Raw genomic sequence first — 18,255 nt, 5'->3', positions numbered from 1 at the left:
CGTCCCCTCAGCCTGACCAGCCGGGTGTGTTACCAGACTTCTGGATCTCCTGCCCCTGATGAGCGCCCACCTGTTGTCACATGTATGAGGCTCCTTGTATTTCCTTCCTGTGACCTGCTTGCTCAAGTCCCGCCCACTTTTCTTTTGGAACATGGCCCTTTTCTCATCGAGTTATTGGAGTTCTCTATTAGCGAGGTGAACCATTTGTACGTCTATGATTTGATTTCCCCCTGGAGGCGGCCCCGGACTGCCTCTCGGGCAGACTCGAGATCAGGCCCTAGCGTCGTTATTTATTAGCTGTGTGACTCTGGGCATCTCGCCAGACCTCTCTGAGCCTAAATTTCCTCATCTGTGGAATGCGAATCCTGCCTGCTTCGTGGTTTGTTGGAGATTTATCGTGAAATAATGTGTGGTCAAGACCGCGGCCCAGGGCCTGATGTGAAGGAGGGTTGACGGAATCTGAAAAAAGCGCCTCCAGACCTCCGCTCACTTACTACATTTATTTTAATACATGCACTAGCCCTGAGCCAGGCCCTGATCTAGGCACCACGGCTGCTGCAGGGACCAGTCCACTGTATCAGGCTGTGTCACACAATAAGGCAGCCACCAGTCACATGTGGCCATTTAAATGTAAATCAGTTTAAATAACATTAAAAATTCAGCTTCTCAGTCCCACTTGAGCCATGTTCAAGTGCTCAAAAGCCACAGGTGGCTCAGGGCGACTGTTATCGTACAGCCCGAATAGAGAACATCTCCATAATCGCAGAATGTGCCCATGGATGGCTCAGGTCTGGGGGGCAAGCAGACCTCAAGTGAGTGAGAGTGCTAAGTCCTGGGGAGATAGAAAAAGAGGCGATGGGGAGGTGACTCTGAGAGGGTGGCCAGGAGAAGATCCCCTGGGAAGGGGACCTGAGTGATGGCCATCATGTGGATGAGCCGGTCCCGTGGATGCTGGAAGGGTGCCAGTGGGCACAGGGGGCAGGGGCCAGAGCATAAGGGAACCACTGATTCCCAAGGTCATCTCGCCATTGCACGTTGTGTCAGCAGTGCATGAAGGCTGGTTTCTCTACATCCTCGCCAACACTTACCTGTCTCTTTGGTTCTGCCATCCTACCGGGTATAAAGGTATCATCGTGGTTTGGATTTGCATTTTCCATGGCACATTGTTTCATGTGCCTGTTTGACCATGCGTATCCCTTCCTTGTCCACTTTTTAAGTTGGGTTATTGTTCTCTTTTATTATTGATTTGTAATTGCTCCTTATATATCCTGGACCCAACTGCCTTCACAGACCTGTGATTTGCAGAAATTTTCTCTTTCTTGATGGTGCCTTTCGAAGCACAAAAGTTTTTCATTTTGGTGAGCTCCCATCTATTTTTCCTTGGTACACTTGTGCTTTTGATGCCATATCTGAGAAACCATTGCCTCATCCGGGGCCGTGAACATTTACGCCCCTATTTTCTTCTGAGAGTTTTCTAGGTTTTGCTCTGGCCTTGAGGTCTTTGATCTATTTTGAGTTGATTTTGGTTTATGATGTGCGGTTTGAAGCGTGTTTCGAAGGCAGAGTCTCAGCTTCGTTGATGAGGTGGACAGAAGCAAGAGACTGGAGGGCGACCTGAGGGTCTTAACTGGCACGGCTGGGTGATGGGCAGGGCGGGGGAGGAGCAGTTTTGGAGGGAAGGAATGGGGAGGATCTGTTTGGGGCATGTGGAGTCAGAGATGCGTGTGACCGGTGCAGGGAGATGTCGTGGGGTCCCAACGTGGACAGACAAAATCTGGAGTTGTCTGTGCACGCTTGGGATTTATTTAAAGCCAGGGGGTGTTATGAGAGATCCCCGAGGGAATAATGAAACAGGGAAAGAGAAAGCTCTGGGGCTGGCCCTAGGTGAGTGGACATCTCTCTGAGATGCGGGGAGCCTGAGAAGGATCAGGAAGGGAGGTAGGAGGAAACACAGAGGGTTTCAAAAAGAGGCTGTGAGGCAAGGGATCCAAAATCCAGCCTTGTTCTTCACTCATGCTGTGTGTTCCTAAGCAGATGTCTTCCCTCTCTGCGCCTTCCTATCCTTGGCTGTGCAGAGAGAGTGTAGGGCTGGCTGACATTTATGGAGGGCTCCCCGCTTGCCGGGCATGGGGGGAGATGAGCCTGAAGCCGGCCAGGTGCCCAGGACTCGTCGGGCACACTGCCACCTGGTGGCAGCACTGTGTCACTGACTTTGCGTGCACTGCTCTCACTTGGTTCTCCCCTGAGCCTAGAAGCCTAACACTCTTATTATGGGTCTTTCCCCACATGGTCAAGGCTCAGAGAGGTGAAGGCACTGACCTGAGGTCACACAGTTATTAAGTGGCCGAGACTGGGCTGAACCCAGACCCTGTAGATTACCTCCCATCATCAAGGCAGACCATCGTGGGGTGGGCTTTAGTTTTCGTTTTGCTCTTTCAGGTACAGAATGGACTTTCTCACCGTGACAGATTTGTTCTGTAAATGCGAAAGCCCCAGGAAAATCCTTTGCCTGTGTTCTATGTCTCAGGTGCTGCCACAAGACCCAGAGAGGGAGGATGCCCCGCAGGACAGTGAGCAGCTACTCTGGCAGGTGTCCCCTGCAGCCTCGGGTCCCCGGAGAAGTCACAGTTTCTGCAAAGACAGGAGGAGCGGGCCTTTTGTGGTGAGTGACGCTGGTGCAGCCAGACTGGAACTCGTGAGGGGGTGGGACACCGCTGGGACTGTGGTCGTATAGACAGTCATGGCTGGCCTGGGGGCCTGAGGGGGTCGTGGAGGGGCAGGTGCCTGTCCCGGAATCTGGTGTTGGCCACGGTTCTCGACGTGGAGGGTGTTTGGTGCCTCTGCCAGGAAGCCTTCGCTTGTCTTGGGTTTCCAGCCCAATGCAGAGAGGTATCTTGTGCCTGGCGTGGAGCAGATAAGAGAACAGGCCACGGGGCCTTGAGGTTCTGGGTTCGAGTCCCAACACCGCCCCTCTCAGTCTCTTTCAGCAATTGGCTTCTTTGCCTGGAAAACAAGATCATGATTTCTATTTCTTTTGCGCCGTTAATTTAACCAGGCTGGTCCTGGAGCCAGATCACCAGGGCTCAAATCCTAGCTCTGCGTACAGACGGGTGTTTGGCCTCAGTTTCTTCATCTGTGAAATGGGGATAATAACGGCATCTACTGCACAGGGCTGCCATGGGGGCTCAGAGAAGATGGTGCAGGGAGCGTTCGGCATGGTCATGGGGACACAGTCACACTTTAATGAGTGTTATGGTTACCATCGTTATTATTACTCTGGTTTTTGAGTCTCTCTTTGCCTGTCACTGAGTCTGTTTCTTTGGGCCAGCACTCGCCCTCTCTCTCAGCCTGTTTCCTCACTTGTTAAGATAGGTATTTCTTTTTTTTTTTTTAATGTTTTATTTATTTTTGAGACAGGGAAAGACAGAGCATGAACAGGGAAGGGTCAGAGAGAGGGAGACGCAGAATCTGAAACAGGCTCCAGGCTCCGAGCTGTCAGCACAGAGCCCGATGCGGGGCTCGAACTCACGGACCGCGAGATCATGACCTGAGCCGAAGTCGGCCGCTCAACCGACTAAGCCACCCAGGCTCCCCAAGATAGGTATTTCTTTAATGAGGCAACCCCAGTTCTGCTCACGAGGTCATTTGGATCACAAGCTCTGTGTATTTCAAGGACACTTGTGCCTGGTCTCGGGTCTTGGAGATATGGGAAGCTCCAGGATTTAAATCCCAGGTTCCATCCCTTCTGGCTTTATGGTCATGGGCAAGAAATCACTCTTCCCTGAACTTCGGGTTCATTCTCTGCAGCTCGTGGTGAAGAAGGATGCCCCCCGCAGGGTTCTTGATGGGAGAATGTCTATACCAGAGTCAGGGGGCTGACTATATGTCAGAGCGGGAGCTCACGCTCAGACCTCGGCTAGCGTCTGCTGAGCAGCCCCAGAAAGCTTGGGTGTTCAGATCCCAGCCGCAGACCTGTGTACATTTGAAACCACCTGGTGTTTTTGTTAAATGTTCCCTTCCACTGATTTCTTCCTTACCCTTTTCTCATTGCCTCTCCGGTGGCACCGACTCAGCTTATCTGATTGTACTTGAACTTTCGTGTGTGTAAGCCAAACAGAGGTTATGGAGAGAAAAGCATTTAAGGCCTATCTTTTTATAGTCTCTGCTTGCTGGCATCTTCCCTGGTGGCCTGGCTTCCCCTCTTCCACTCTCTGTCATTGAGGAGCCTTTGTCTTTGGAGTCCTCAGGTGGCTTGCCTTGGCTCTCTCCTTGTGGCTCCCCGAGGCCTCTGCCCCGTTGCAGCCCTGCTTGATTTCCTCTCCTCGGAGGCGGGTGGGCAGGGTGGGGGCCTCAGACCTCATGTCTCTGCTTTGAGGACTCACACCTGCAATTCCAGGGAGTGGCCACCAGGGGGTGGTGGTGTTCAGCTCACTTTCTGATGGCTCCAAAAGCCTCACTCCGAGGACCTCAGCATTGGGCACTGGAGGCTGAGAAGTGGGCTCCACTTCCGGCTCTGTCACTGTGTGACCTTGGGCAAGTGATCTGACGGACCTCAGTGTGCCTCAGTTTTTTCTTCTGTAAAACGAGGATGGTCCTATCCGACCGACCTCAGGAGCATTTTTGTGAGCAGTAATGAGATCGCTCAGCACTCAGAGGAATTGATCCTCAATGAATACCAGGGCTGCAGTGACAGCTTTTCCTTCATTCTCCCCCTTCCCCTCCCCTCCCCCCTTTTTTCAGCTCTCTCATTGTAAGAGGGGAAACTGAGGCCCAGAGAGCAGGCCAGACTTAGTCAGGGTGACCCTCCAGGTGAGGACTGGGGTCCTGAGCCCTCGGCCCTGCTGGCCACCCTTACTTCTCTGCAAGTTGTCAGACCTGCATGTTGTATTTCCTGAGGTGCCTGAGGGGGTCTCCCCGTAAACGTTGTCTACAGTTCTGGTCACTCTTGATTCCTGACGCCGGGCTGCGGGTTTCCAGTTTGGGTTCTCCATGTTTTGAGCCTGGTCTCGGGCCTTGTCCATCCCGATTCTACCCCCCATGGTGGGGAGTATGAATCCCATTTAGCAGAGGAGGGAGCCGAGGCCCAGAGAGGTCAAGTCGCTTGCCCAAGGCCACACAGTTAACATATGAGGGAGCCGGGATGGAGACTAGGCCTTTTCTGCTTCCAGCCTCTGACCTGGGCCCTGTCTGCCCCGGGACGGTGTCTTTGGCCTGCCACCAACCCCTGCCAGCCCCTCTCTGGGGCTGCAACACTTGGTGCCTTCACTCACAAGGGAGCAAAGACAACCTTGGCCCTGGGGGTGAGAATGTGATACTTGTTCAGCCCGGGGTTGGCCGCCAGCTGTTCTGCCGCGGCCGCCCTCTGGAGGGTGCCTGGGACTTGCCCGGTCTGCGCAGCCCCGCCCCCACCTGGCTGACACACAGCCCCGAGCACTGAAAGACCAGTGTGGCCCTGGCTCTTGATCGAGGCAGTGGGCAAGTGAGTTTACCACTCGAGGCCTCTCTTTTGGGAATCATGGTAATAATAATGCCTAATAAGTTACGGTGCTTAATGCGTGGTATAGTTACTAGTATTATCCCCATTTGACAGATGGGAAAACTGAGGCCCGGAGCCATTAAGTACGTCTCCCAGGTTGGAGCTGTGATGCCAAGATGTTCATAAAGCACTGAGCACAGTGCCGGGTGGAGAGTAACTGCCTGATAAATGTCACCTGCTGTTACTCTATCGTTAATTATTATTTGCCGTCAGTTTCTTTTTCCTCTACCTTCTCTTGAAGGGCTACTCGATGGAACAGGAAGGCGTCCCCAATCTAGAAGTTTCTCTGCTGTTGAGGAAACTGAGGCCCAGCAAGGGGAGGTGTCTTGTTCAGGGAGGGCCCTGCTGCAGCCAGGACAGAGCTGGGACTATAGACCATGTTTCTGGACTCCCTGGCCAGTGCTCCCCTGTTGCTTCCAGGGCTATACTTAGTAGGACGTTGGGTCCTTGTGGCAAATCCGAGCCCTGTGCCGGGCCTCGTCCCTCACCCTTCCGTGGATGGTCATGCCCTCCTTTCCCCAGAAAGTGAGCCTTTGGTCTGCACTCAGGCAGGTGTCCTAAAGCACAGTGACTCAGTTGTGGACCATGGCCTTGGGTCACAGTTTGCCCCAGAGGCCTCTCCCATGACTGAAGGTACACATCCACCAGCTGTGGGGGTTCCCTGTAATGGGGCAGGTGGCGGGCCTCTGTTGACCTTGAGAATGTTCTCCCAAATCTCCAAACCCTGGGCCGGCATTTGCGGGCTCCTTCTCTCATGGGCCCACTGTGTGCCAGGCCCTGGAGATTCTCCCAGCTTCCTGGGGCTACACTTCAGCGGGACCTGCAGGTAGCCTAGGAGGGTCTAGTTAGTTGGAGGAGGAGGAGAGGAAGGACACTAAGGAAGGAGGAATTGCATATGGAGGTATGGAGGTGGGGTGATGGAGGAGGCATGTTTGGGCCAGAGTGAATAGACCAGTTTGGCCGAGGCGGAATGTTGGGGGGTGGTCTCAGTCTTCCTTTTGACAATTTTGTAAAAAATTCTATTTACTTGTTTTGAGAGAGACAGAGACAGCACAAGTGGGGGAGGGGCAGAGAGAGAGGGAGACAGAATCCCAAGCAGGCTCCCCAGCGCAGAGCCCGATCGCGGGGCTCAAAGCCACAAAGCCGCGCGATCATGACCTGAGCCGACATTGAGAGTCGGGCGCTCAACCGACTGAGCTCCCTGGGCGCCCCTTGACAAATATTTATCTACATGTCCTTGGTGCTGTGCTGGGCATTGGGCTACAGTTACAAACGAGACACAGATAAATAAGAAGGTAGATAAACACTTGCAGTGGGTTCTAAACGCTCCTGTTCATTGAGCACTTACTATGTGCCCAGCACCCTGCCATGGGCCTTCCCGGCATTCCTCCCTTTAATTTGTTCAAGGTTCAAAGGAGGGACACTTGTTTGAGGTCTTGAAAGATGAACAGGTGTTTGCCAGATGGGTGTGATCCGGGAAGAGGTGGTTTACCCGCCCCCCTCCCCCCCACCCCGTGGAGGGAACAGCTGGGGCAAAGGTTCAGGGGTGTGAAGCTGTTCTATGCACTGAATGTGATCTAGAGTCCAGGAGACGGTATGGAGGCTTTTACACTTTGATGCTTCATTCCCGGACACCCCCAGCGTGTTGCTTTAATGCCAAGTTCAGACGTTTTCCTGCATCTCTTGCTGAGCAAACTGTGGTGCTTGCTTCTGAGGGGTGGCGCCACCTCCTGGCAGCCAGACCTGCCAGAGCAACACGGAAAGCTTTGAAAGCACTTGAGTCTGATAACTTCATTAACATGACTGGAGAATGGAGGGGAAAACCATTTGGGATTCTAATGTGGAGAGTTGTGAAGGCCGTCAACTCGAGGTGAGGTAAGCGGAGATTTGTGAAGTGGCCCCTGGTGGGTACCTTGTTGGTTTGGGCTGGATATTCTCTTTGAATTTTAGTTGGTTGACTAGGCATTCGAGTGGGAAGGGAAAAAAAAAATCAAAATGAAAGAGTATATGTGAACTGCTAGAAATAACTCATCAAAGATTGTGCTTGAAAAACAAGCTTTGAGTAAAGATTTTGTGTGTGTGTGTGTGTGTGTGTGTGTGTGTGTGTGTGTGTGTGTGTTATTTCTCTTTTTAATCCACGATATGGATTCTTCTCCCAGTAATGTGTTGCTTGGCATTTCCATGTTTGATGTTGGGCCTGTGTTGATGCCATTCGAATGGAAAGCCTTAGGATTGTGGCTCACTGGCCTAATTGAAAGGGCTAATTTGTCATACACAACAAGATGTTCAGAGGTGGGCACCTGTGGGCTTGGCTCAGCATCTCTGAGAGTCTCTTGGGGTTTCCCTCATGCTTTGAGCCTCATGGTCCCAAGATGGCTCCCACTTTTCCAAGCATTAAGTTCACTCTCTGGTAGGAGGAAGTCGGAAGCCAGAAGGGCCATGCTGGCTGAGTTTGAAAGAAAGCAAAAGCTTTTCCCAAAGCACCCTCCAGAAGATTTCAACTTACACGTCACGGGTCACATGGCCCCTGCTAGCAGCAAGAGAGTCTGGGACAGTCAGTGCTCAAGACTTCTGGCCTCCATCATGGAAGGTGGCCAAGTGGAATAGGGCTATTGGTTATTCGAGAAATAGCATTGTTTAATACACAGCCTGAAGGAAAAAAAATGGGGATTTTCAGGTCCTCGTCAAGGAAGCTTTGGTCTCCAAGTCAGGATTTGGGACAAGAGAGAAAATCTGCCCAGGGTCTGTACGTTGTGACGTGAGATGTGTGCTAGGCACTGGGCCTCTGGGATGGGAAGGCACAGTTCTGCCCTCCAAGGCCCCCATTCTGCTGGGGAGCAGGGCTCAGAGAAGGGAAGGAAGGCTGAGGTGGAAGAGACAGCTTGGGTGGTAACTGGTCCAGGGGCCAGAGTGCCACTCCCTGCCCGGGTGAATTCAGGGTCACATGCCAGCTTTAGGAGTGTGAGTGTGGAGTTGAGCAGTGAGAAACTCGTTGACGCCCTCTGCCCCTAGGAGGTTCAGGAATCCTGACTTGTGGCTAATTCCATTTGTTGATTGTTTCTTGTCTGTCACTGCTGGGTTGAAAGGACTGGAGAAGGCTGAGTAATTTATGTCTCAGCTGGTTAAAGTTCCTTTTCTGGATTAAAACCAGTCAGGCCAGAAGGCTTTTTTTTTTTTTTTAATTTTAATTTTTTATTTTTTTATTCCTAGGTTCTTAAATGCAAATGACCAATTGTGCCTGAGATTTTGTATTGGGGATATTTTGTATTCATACACTTATCTAGCTTCCACCCACCCATTCATCTGCTTATCCATCCATCCATCCATCCATCCATCCATCCATCCTCTACCCAGTTATTTATATATACAAATCTCTAAGGATATAAAAATGAGTAAGTTAATTTCTGTCCTCAAATTGCTCACATTCATAGACTATAAACAAGTGATTATATAATCCAGGATGATAAATACTAGTCATTCATTTATTCACCCACTCATTCATTCAAGAGATATTTATTGAGCACCTACTACTCTGTGTCATACACCATTCTTCGTTCTTCAGGTAGAGCAGTGAACAAGACATAGGTGGCTCCTGCCCTCCCAGAGCTCATACTTTAATTCCTTTTTAAATTTATTCATTTTTGAGAGAGAGAAAGACAGAGCATGAGCAGGGGAGGGGCATAGAGAGGGAGACACAGAATCCAAGGCAGGCTTCAGGCTCTTAGCTGTCAGCACAGAGCCCGACACGGGGCTCGAACTCATGAACTGTGAGATCATGACCTGAGCTGAAGTCAGACGCTTAACCGACTGAGCCACCCAGGCACCACCCCCCCACACTCCCCCTGGAGCTCATACTTTAGTGTGAGAAGACAGACATTAAACAAGGAGCCAGACTCAAAAGAGAAAGACCAAGTACCAAGTGCTATGAAGAAAATAAAATAGGGTGTTGGGAATCAAGACTGGTTGGGGGATTATTTCCTAATGGGGGTTAGGGAGGGCTTCTCTAAGGAGGTGACATATGAGCTGAGACTTGAAGGGGGAGCACCTAGCCATGTGGAAGAATCAGGGCAAGTGTCAGGCAGAGGAAAGGGCAAGTGCAAAGATCCTGGGGCTTATCATGTTTAATAATACTAATCCTACTACTACTAATATTAACTAATAATACTAATACTAATGATAACAATGATGCTGATGGCATTGGTACTGGAGCGGACAGTGAGGAATGAGGGAGTTGGCAGGAGTCAGGTCACATTACCTTGATGGCCACTGTAAAGAGACTGATTTTGGGTGAGCACGGGCTGCTTTGGTGAGTGCAGAGGAGGGAGGTATCATACCGTCTGGAGGAATTCAGAAGAAAGTCTGAGCCAGACTCCATGGAGGAGGGAATTAGCTAAGAAGAAGGGAATCAGGTCAGGGGAATGGCACGTGCGTACATCAAGAGGCATAGGAGAACATGGGGTTTTCCAGGAGCTTCGAGGGGGGGGGGGGGCAGTTACCTGGAGAGTGGTGGAGAGGAGGCAGAGAAGGCTGCCTGAAACCCAGAGGAGTGGAAAGAGACTTCTACACTGCCAAGGTGAGGCTCGGAGCGCCCCCTAGTGGGCGTTTCAAAAGGGGTTGGAGAGGGTGAGCTGGAAGCTGGGATACCAGGTAGGAACCTGTTGCAACAATCCGGACAAGACCATTAAAAACAAAGCAAAACAAAACAAAAAACATTAACTTATTGTGGTTAAATGTATGGAAATAACATAAAGCTTACCTTTTTAGCCATTTTAAGTGTATTACTCAGTTTCATTAAATACATTCACAGTGTCGTGCAGCCATAACCACTGTCTGTTTCCAGAATTTTTTCATCATCTCACACAGAAACAATGTCCCCGGTGAACACTGACCCCCTGTTCCTCCTCCCGCAGCCCCTGCACCCTCTGTTCTACCTCCTGTCTCTGTGAATTTGCCTGTTCTAGATAAGGCAGATAAAGGGGGCCATGCAATACTTATCCTTTTGTGTCTGGCTTATTTCACTTAGCGTAGTGTCTTCAAGCTTCATCCCTGTTGTAGCAGGCATCCTGATTTCCTTCCTTTTTAAGGCGGGATAATATTCCATTATATGTATAGAGCACATTTTGGGTATCTGTTGGTCTGTTGGTGGACCCCTGGGTTGTTTCCACCTCTAGGCTGTTGTGAGTAGTGCTGTGAACGTGGGTGTGCAAGTATCTGCTTGAGTCCTAGCTTTCAGTCCTTTTGGGTGTGTATACCCAGGAGTGGGATTGCTGGGTCATAAAGCAAGTCTGTTAACTCTTTGAGGAAATGCCAAAACTGTTTTCCAGAGCGCTGCGCCATTTCACGTTCCCACCAGCAAGGTACAAGGGTTCTAATTTCTCCCCACCCTCACCAACACTAGTTGTTTTTCATTCTGTGTTTTTGATAAAAGCCATCCTCGTGGATATGGAGTGGAATCTCATCGTGGTTTTGATTTGCTTTTCTGTAACAGCTAGTGATGTTGAGCATTTTTTCATGTGCTTGTATCTTCTTCTGCCCATTTTGGAGTTGGGTTGTTCATTTTTTGTTGCTGTTGAGTTTGTTGTAGGAGCTCTTTATATATTCTAGATACCAATCCCTTATCAGTGATATTGTTTACAAGTATTTTCTCCCATCTGTGAGCTGTTTTGTTTTGTTTTTTTTTTTCACTTTCTCGATATTGTTCGTTGATGCACAAGGGCTTTTAATTTTGATGAAGACCAGTTTATCTAATTTTTTCGTTGGGGCCTGGAAAATAATTTTTAAAAGTGATGTGTAATATGCATACAGAAAAGAGCACGAATCGTAAGCCAGATGGCCTGGGTTTGAATCCCAACTCTGCAGTCTACCAGCTATGCGACTGAGTGGGTTAACACCTCTGCCTCAGTTTTCCCATATGTAAAACAGGGGTAATAATGGAGCCTCCTTATTAGAAATGCAGTGAGGTTAGATGAATTAATGTGTCTAAGGCCCTCTGATCGATAATGGGTGTCACTTGTTATCACTTTGCTGTTATTACTGTGACTATAGTCCATATATTGAGTATCTGCATGATAGACACTATGCTAAGATTATTCACTGTACAAACATTAATCCATGGTCCCATTTACTCCCCACAAACCCCAAGAGATGGGTGTATTCATTGTCCCTTATTGTAGGTAAGGAAACAAGCTCGAGCCCTTCTGAGGTTTGCCGAGTGCCATTTCCTGGCACTTTTTTCTAAAGTGACCTCATATATCCTGAGGTGCTAGGAAGATGCCCATTTTAGAGATGCTAAATGCTTAAGGAGGTGAGCGGACCAGGCACACACAGCAAGGAAACCACAACACCTAGATTGATCCCTGGCCTGTGGACTCCTCCCTTGCAAGTGAGGAGGGGGTAGGTCTCTCCATGTGGAAGAAGGGGCCACTAGGGCTCCCAGGGACTGAGACCTCAGAGGGACCCCAGCCAGGTGTCCACAGGAGGCTGATGAATGATGAAACACCTGTTCCCCTTGCAAAACCTGTCTGCCAGGGCCAGGCGGGTAACGTGGTGAACGCGCCCCCTGGTGGAACTTCGCGGGATTGCAGGCGCTGCCCCCCCCCCAACCAGTGGGATAAGCCGTAGCTTAGCTTAACCATTTTTCTGTGTGTTAACCCATTCAGTCTCACTGCAGCCATCTCCTGGGTGAGGAAACGGAGGCCCAGGAGGGTGGGTGATGACGATCTTTCTAGTCCTTTTGTTTCTCCTCCTTGAGAAAGCGTGTGGACGTGTGAGAAGAATGCTAATTCGCGGTGGGCTGATGCTGACTTGACCCTCAGTGTGTTTGAGAAAGTGAGTGACAAACGTATTCACTTTCCCCTGCTAACAGTCAAAATTGCTTGTTTCACCTGTCACACCCGGCTGAGACGCACCGCTCGCTGGCGAAGTTGCCGGGGTCCACACCTGTTTCCACCTCCCAGGGTACACACACGCATACCAACACACTCGCACGGAGCAGGAACAAACCCCACGGGACCCAGATTCTAATCCGGGCTCTGTCCCCTGCCACTCGGTGGCTTTGCACAACTCCCTGAGGCTCACTCTCCTCGTCTGTGAAATGGGTGAGAGAAGCCAGCTCTGTGCCCCACGCAGGCTGTCACGAGTGGGTTAAGGCAGACGTCAGAAAGCTGTCTGTTGCCAAGGAGGAGTTAGTAGCCAAGGTCTTAGGCAGACTTTATAATTCATTCCAGCAACGTTTGCTGAGCACCTGCTGTGCACCAGAGCGAAGTGAAATTCGCACCTCTTCCTGGAGGATGAAATTCCATCTGCACTCAGGATCCAATCCAGTGTCCATATGATGGCCCACAAGACAGGGTGTTTCTGTCCTAGCACATGTCCTGTGCTCACTCCACTGAAGCCACATCGGCCTTCAGAACGGTCCCTTATCACGTCAGGTGTGTTTCTGTCCCGGGGCCTTGGGACATACTGTTTGTTTGCTCTCCTCCAGATTCCCTCTTCATTTCCCTCGCTCTCTACTTACCTCTTCTCAGGTCATCTCTCAACTCAATGACACCCCTCGGCGGGGCCCTCCCTGGTGCCATGTCTATAGAAGGACCCCTGGCCCCCAGTGTTCTCTCCCAGTGCACCACTAGTCATACGCAGTGTCTTCTGGTTGCCCAGAGTAGAGTCTCTGAGAGGCAGAGAACACCAAGCACATTGTAGGCACACAACACATATGAGTGGAATGAATGAATGAAGTATCACCCTCATGTTTTACAGATTTTATTTACTTAAAGCAGTTTCAGGGTCACCGCAAAATTAAGAGGAAAGTGCAGAGATTTCCCATATACCCCCTGCCCTGACACACGCATAGCCTCCTCCATCATCAACGATCTCCACCAGAGTGGGACGTTGGACACAACGGATGAACCTACAGGGACACGTCGTCATCACCCAAGGTCCGTGATTTAAGTGAGGGCTCACTCTTGGTGTGGTATGGCCTGTGGGTTTGGACAAATGCGTAATGATACGTATCCATCATTATGGTATCCTACAGAGTAGTTCCGCTGCCTTGAAAATCCTCTGTGCTCTGCCTGTTCATCCCTCTCCCCCCACCAAACCCCTGGCAGCCTCTGCTCTTTTTTCTGTCTCCATAGCTTTGCCTTTTCCGGAATGTCCTAGAGTTGGAAGATGCGGTCAGCGTCCGTGGACAGGTTTTTGTGCGGCCCCAAGTTTTTAGCTCCTTTGGGGAAATAAATACCAAGGCGCACAGTTGCTGGATAATATGCTAAGACTGTGTATCATTAAAAAAAAATTATTAAAAATTTTTTGATGTTTTTATTTAGTTTTGAGGGACAGAGAGAGACAGAGCATGAGCGGGGGAGGGGCAGAGAGAGACAGGGAGACACAGAATCCGAAGCAGGCTCCAGGCTCTGAGCTGTCACCACAGAGCCCGACATGGGCCTCGATCCCACGAATCGTGAGATCACGACCTGAGCTGAAGTCGGAGCTTAAACAACTGAGCCACCCAGGCACCCCATCATTTTTTTTTTAAGTGTACAATTTAGTGACTTTTAGTATACTCCCAAAGTCATGCATCCACCAATCAGTTGGAGAAGATTTTCATTACCCACCCCCCCCCTGCAAAGAAACCAAGCTCCCCTGAGGAATCAATCCCCAGCCCCATCCTTGGCAATTCTGCCATTTATCGACCCCCTCGGCTGTGCCAGCCTCTGTGCTCAGTTCATTTTCAGGGTGACTCCACAGGTGGGCGCGATTCTTGTTCCCATCTACTGGATGACAAAGCTGAGGCCCAGAGAGGTGAAGTCACTTGCCTGTATCACTCAGCTAGGAGGGGTGGTGCTGGGATTTGAACCCACAAGGAGCCTGTGCTTGGCCTCAATTAGATGTTTCCCAAACTCTGGTCATTCTGTCACCTTGAGTACTTGTCATATTTGTGAACCACCCGGACTAATATATAGTTCATATTTTACTTGAGCTTGATTTGCTTTTTTTTTTTTTTCATGTTTATTTATTTTTGAGAGAGCTAGAGAGAGACAGAGTGTGAGAGGGGGAGGGGCAGAGAGAGAGACACACACACACAGAATCTGAAACAGGCTCCAGGCTCTGAGCTGGCAGCACAGAGCCCAACACGGGGCTCGAACTCATAAACCGTGAGATCGTGACCTGAGCGGAAGTCGGATGCTCAACCGACTGAGCCACCCAGGTGCCCCTTGATTTGCTTTTTTTAAACATAGCACCTTTATTGAAATATAATTCTCACGTCATGCAATTCGTTCTTTGAAAATGTACAAGTCAGTGGGTTTTCGTACATTCATGGGTTTGTGAGACCATCAGCACAGTCCCTTGAGAACATTGTCCTCGCTCTCAAAAGGAAGCTGCACCCATTCGCTGCCCCCCCTCCCCCCCTCCCCCATCTCCCCTCCTCCCAGCCCTAGGCAAATGCCGTTCCGTTTTCTGTCTATGAATTTACCTGTTCTCGGAACCTCAGATAAATGGGACCATCCAGTATTTGTGCTTTTGCGTCTGGCTTCTTTCACCTGCAGCATGTTTTCCAGTCATTGCCCCCCTCAAAGAAACCAGGCTCCCCTTAGGAATCAATCCCCAGCCAGGCCGGAGCATGGGTCAGATTTCCATTCCTTTTTATGGCTGAATCATGCCACACTGTCTGGATAGACCACATTTCGGTGATCCGTGTGTCGGTTGGTGGCCACTTGGTTTGTTTCCACTTTTTTTGGCTGCTGTGAACCCTCCCCGCCACTTTATAGTCCCGTTGTGCGGGTTTGATGTCCTCAAAATTCTAACCTCTCTCTGCACTTTCTGACGAATTGCAGGATCTCAGAGCTGTTGATTGGTTTGTTCACTTCCGTGTTGACCATGCAAACTTGATGCTCAGTTTGCTGAAGGAGTGAGTGGGTGGGTGGGAGAGTCAAGAGAGAGACCTACCCGGGGAGGAGTCCCCTGGCCTGGTTGTGAGAGAGGGCTCAAGGTACAAGCAAAACTGGGTCTCGAAGGGGAGAAGTCGGTCCGGTGGAGAGAGGCGGGAGGGGCCACCAGGCAGAGGGCCCAGGCTGAGCTGGGCTTGATGGCCTGTGTTGCAGCCCTGATGTGTTATGCTCTCCACACACTGTGTGTGTGGGGGTACCCCCGTGCTCTCAGGGAGGCCCCTCCATCACTGAGCAGAGAGAAGGGCTTAGAGGGAAAATGGAGAACTGAATAACTGGGCAGGGAGGAGGCAGGGACCAGAGTTCCCAGGACCGAGTCCCTCTCCACCCGCCTCAGAGGTCTGGTGATTGCTAAATGCCCAGCTCAGGGCCACCTCAGGGCTTCTGAGTCCAGGTTCACAGGCACTCTTGTCTAGATTCTGCCTCAGGAGCTGCAGGCAGCAGGCAGGCCAGGCAGGGACGGAGATTTAGTGACAAACGGGGAGATAGGAGTATGCGTGGCTGCCTATTCCAGCCTGTCCCTGCCCTCTGTCCAGTGTTTCAGGCACAATGCGGGATCTTAATCTTCATGTGACATCTCACCATTGTTTTAAAAATCGAAACTTGTTTTTATTTCATTTCGTTTTTTTTTAAATGTTTGTTTATTTTTGAGAGAGAGAGAGAGCACGCGCACATGCGTCGGGGAGGGACAGAGAGAGGGGGGACAGAGCATCCAAAGCAGGCTGCACACTGTCAGCACAGAGCCCGATGCGGGGCCCGAACTCACGAACCGTGAGATCATGATCTCAGCCAAAGTCGGACGCTCAACCAATTGAGCCACCCAGGCGTCTCTTATTTTATTTTATTTTATTTTATTTTATTTTATTTTATTTTTTTATTTTTTTATTAAAAAAAATTTTTTTTTTAATGTTTATTTATTTTTGAGACAGAGACAGAGCATGAGCAGGGAAGGGTCAGAGAGAGAGGGAGACACAGAATGTGAAGCAGGCTCCAGGCTCTGAGCTGTCAGCACAGAGCCCGACGCGGGGCTCGAACTCACGGACTGTGAGATCATGACCTGAGCCGAAGTCAGATGCTTAACCGACTGAGCCACCCAGGCACCCCCCTTATTTTATTTTTTTAGGATTTTATTTTTCAGTAATCCCCACACCCAGTGTGGGGCTCGAACTCACAACCCCGAGATCAAGAGTTGCATGCCCCGCCTACCATGCCAGCCAGGTGCCCAAAATCTCACCATTTTTATGTGTTGGAGCAGGAAAAAAAAAATAATAATCAACATTTTTTTCTTTTTTAATCTTGATATAGGTACTGGTGAAGGTGGGTGGGTGGGTCAGGCCACACTCAGCTGCCTTCAGTTAACACGCTGGGAATTGGCAATTTTGTTTCACACACATCACCTCAGTGAAGCTTAGGGAAGTAAGGTGGCTTGGCTCAGGCTCATACGGTGGGCGGGGTGACAGGTGGGACTCAGTCCAGGGCTGTTGGACTCTTCTGGAAACCTCCACATTCGGGGGGCATCAGAAGTGACCCGAGTGTCCTCCAGAGGGTTTTCTAGTGCAATTTCTCAGTTCCAGCCATCTCCTCGCATCCCTGGCCCTGTCCCTTGTTCCTGGTCCCCCACCACTCCCCATCCTCCTAACATTAAAAAAGGCACCATTTAAGGCCAAACAACAACAACAACAACAAAACAACAACAACATAAAAAACAAAAAGTCACCATTTTCCTTGTGCAGTACTCAAAGGCTACCATCAGAGGGCGAGACGGAGGTGATCTAGTTCCAACATTGTTTTATGATTCATTTTTACCCCGCCTTTTGCATTAGGGCCTTTGCTCTGAAGAAGCCAAGTCTTCTGTGACCATTTGGATTTTCTTTTCAACACATGACACTGATTTTGGTACACGTGTCACTCAGCTCCGTTCCCCATTAGGTCCCCTTACAGTTTCTATTCTACAAGCCTTGCATGGAGTTCCTGGGCTGAGGTGGGGACATTCTCCTTCAGCCTGCACAGCCCCAGCTGCCCCATTTGTCTTTACTTAGGATGTTTCTCTTCTGAAGGAATTACTTGGTGGGGAAAAAATTCTGTTTTTATTTTATTTCTAAAAGGAGTGTGGCATATGTATGTGTCTGGGGGGTGGGCAGCCCATGATGACAGCCCTGTGAATATAGAAATGGCATTTCTGACTTGAGCAGACGTATTTCCAGAGATGCTAAATCTTCTAATTGAACACAGGGTCCCTTGAGAAGAGGAACATTTGGTCATATTTCAATTGACTTTGGTTCCATGCCGCCTCTTCTGAGAAGCCCTCCTGGGTTGCATCCTTTGCGGTGAATTCCCGGCCCTCTAGCCCCCCAGTGCTGTAGTGGTTTTCTCCCGTAGACCATGCGCTCCCTGAAGGCAAGGCTCCCGTTTCACTCAGGCTGACTCGGTGTCCCCTCTGCTCTACAGTGAATCCTCAAGGCATCCAGTGGCTGAGCCCTTGTGGTCTGACACCACCTGGTCTCATCCTCACAAGAGCCCCACGAGGGAAGAAATTATTATCAGCCTCGCTTTACAGCTGAAGAAACTAAGGTGCCGAGAGGAGACACAGGTTGTCCAGGATGATGCCGCGGGCAGGATCGGGGTTAGGGTTGGCACGCAGGCTTGTCTGAGTTCAAGTCGCTGCTCGACACAGCTTCTTGACCCTTCTCCCTGCAGGTGCTCAAGCAAGGCTCCATGAATTAGTGGGGAGGGGGCTTTCCAGCTGGGGTCTAGGGGCCTCTGGGCTCACATGTGCCC

The 18,255-nt window shown here is 50.3% G+C and overlaps 1 protein-coding gene across 1 annotated transcript in view; it reads left to right on the top strand.

Moving 5' to 3' along the window:
* Positions 1 to 18,255, top strand: part of KIAA1671 (KIAA1671 ortholog) — a 149,059-nt gene that overhangs the window by 15,809 nt on the left and 114,995 nt on the right. Inside the window, exon 5 of the mRNA XM_043558077.1 lies at positions 2,528 to 2,662. Coding sequence (XP_043414012.1) covers positions 2,528 to 2,662 — 135 coding nt within the window. The remainder of the gene's footprint in view (positions 1 to 2,527; positions 2,663 to 18,255) is intronic.

Source organism: Prionailurus bengalensis, chromosome D3, assembly GCF_016509475.1.
Source record: "Prionailurus bengalensis isolate Pbe53 chromosome D3, Fcat_Pben_1.1_paternal_pri, whole genome shotgun sequence".
NCBI classification, from domain to species: domain Eukaryota; kingdom Metazoa; phylum Chordata; class Mammalia; order Carnivora; family Felidae; genus Prionailurus; species Prionailurus bengalensis.
Note: the sequence above shows the minus strand (reverse complement) of the source record. Positions and strands in the feature narration are given on the sequence as shown.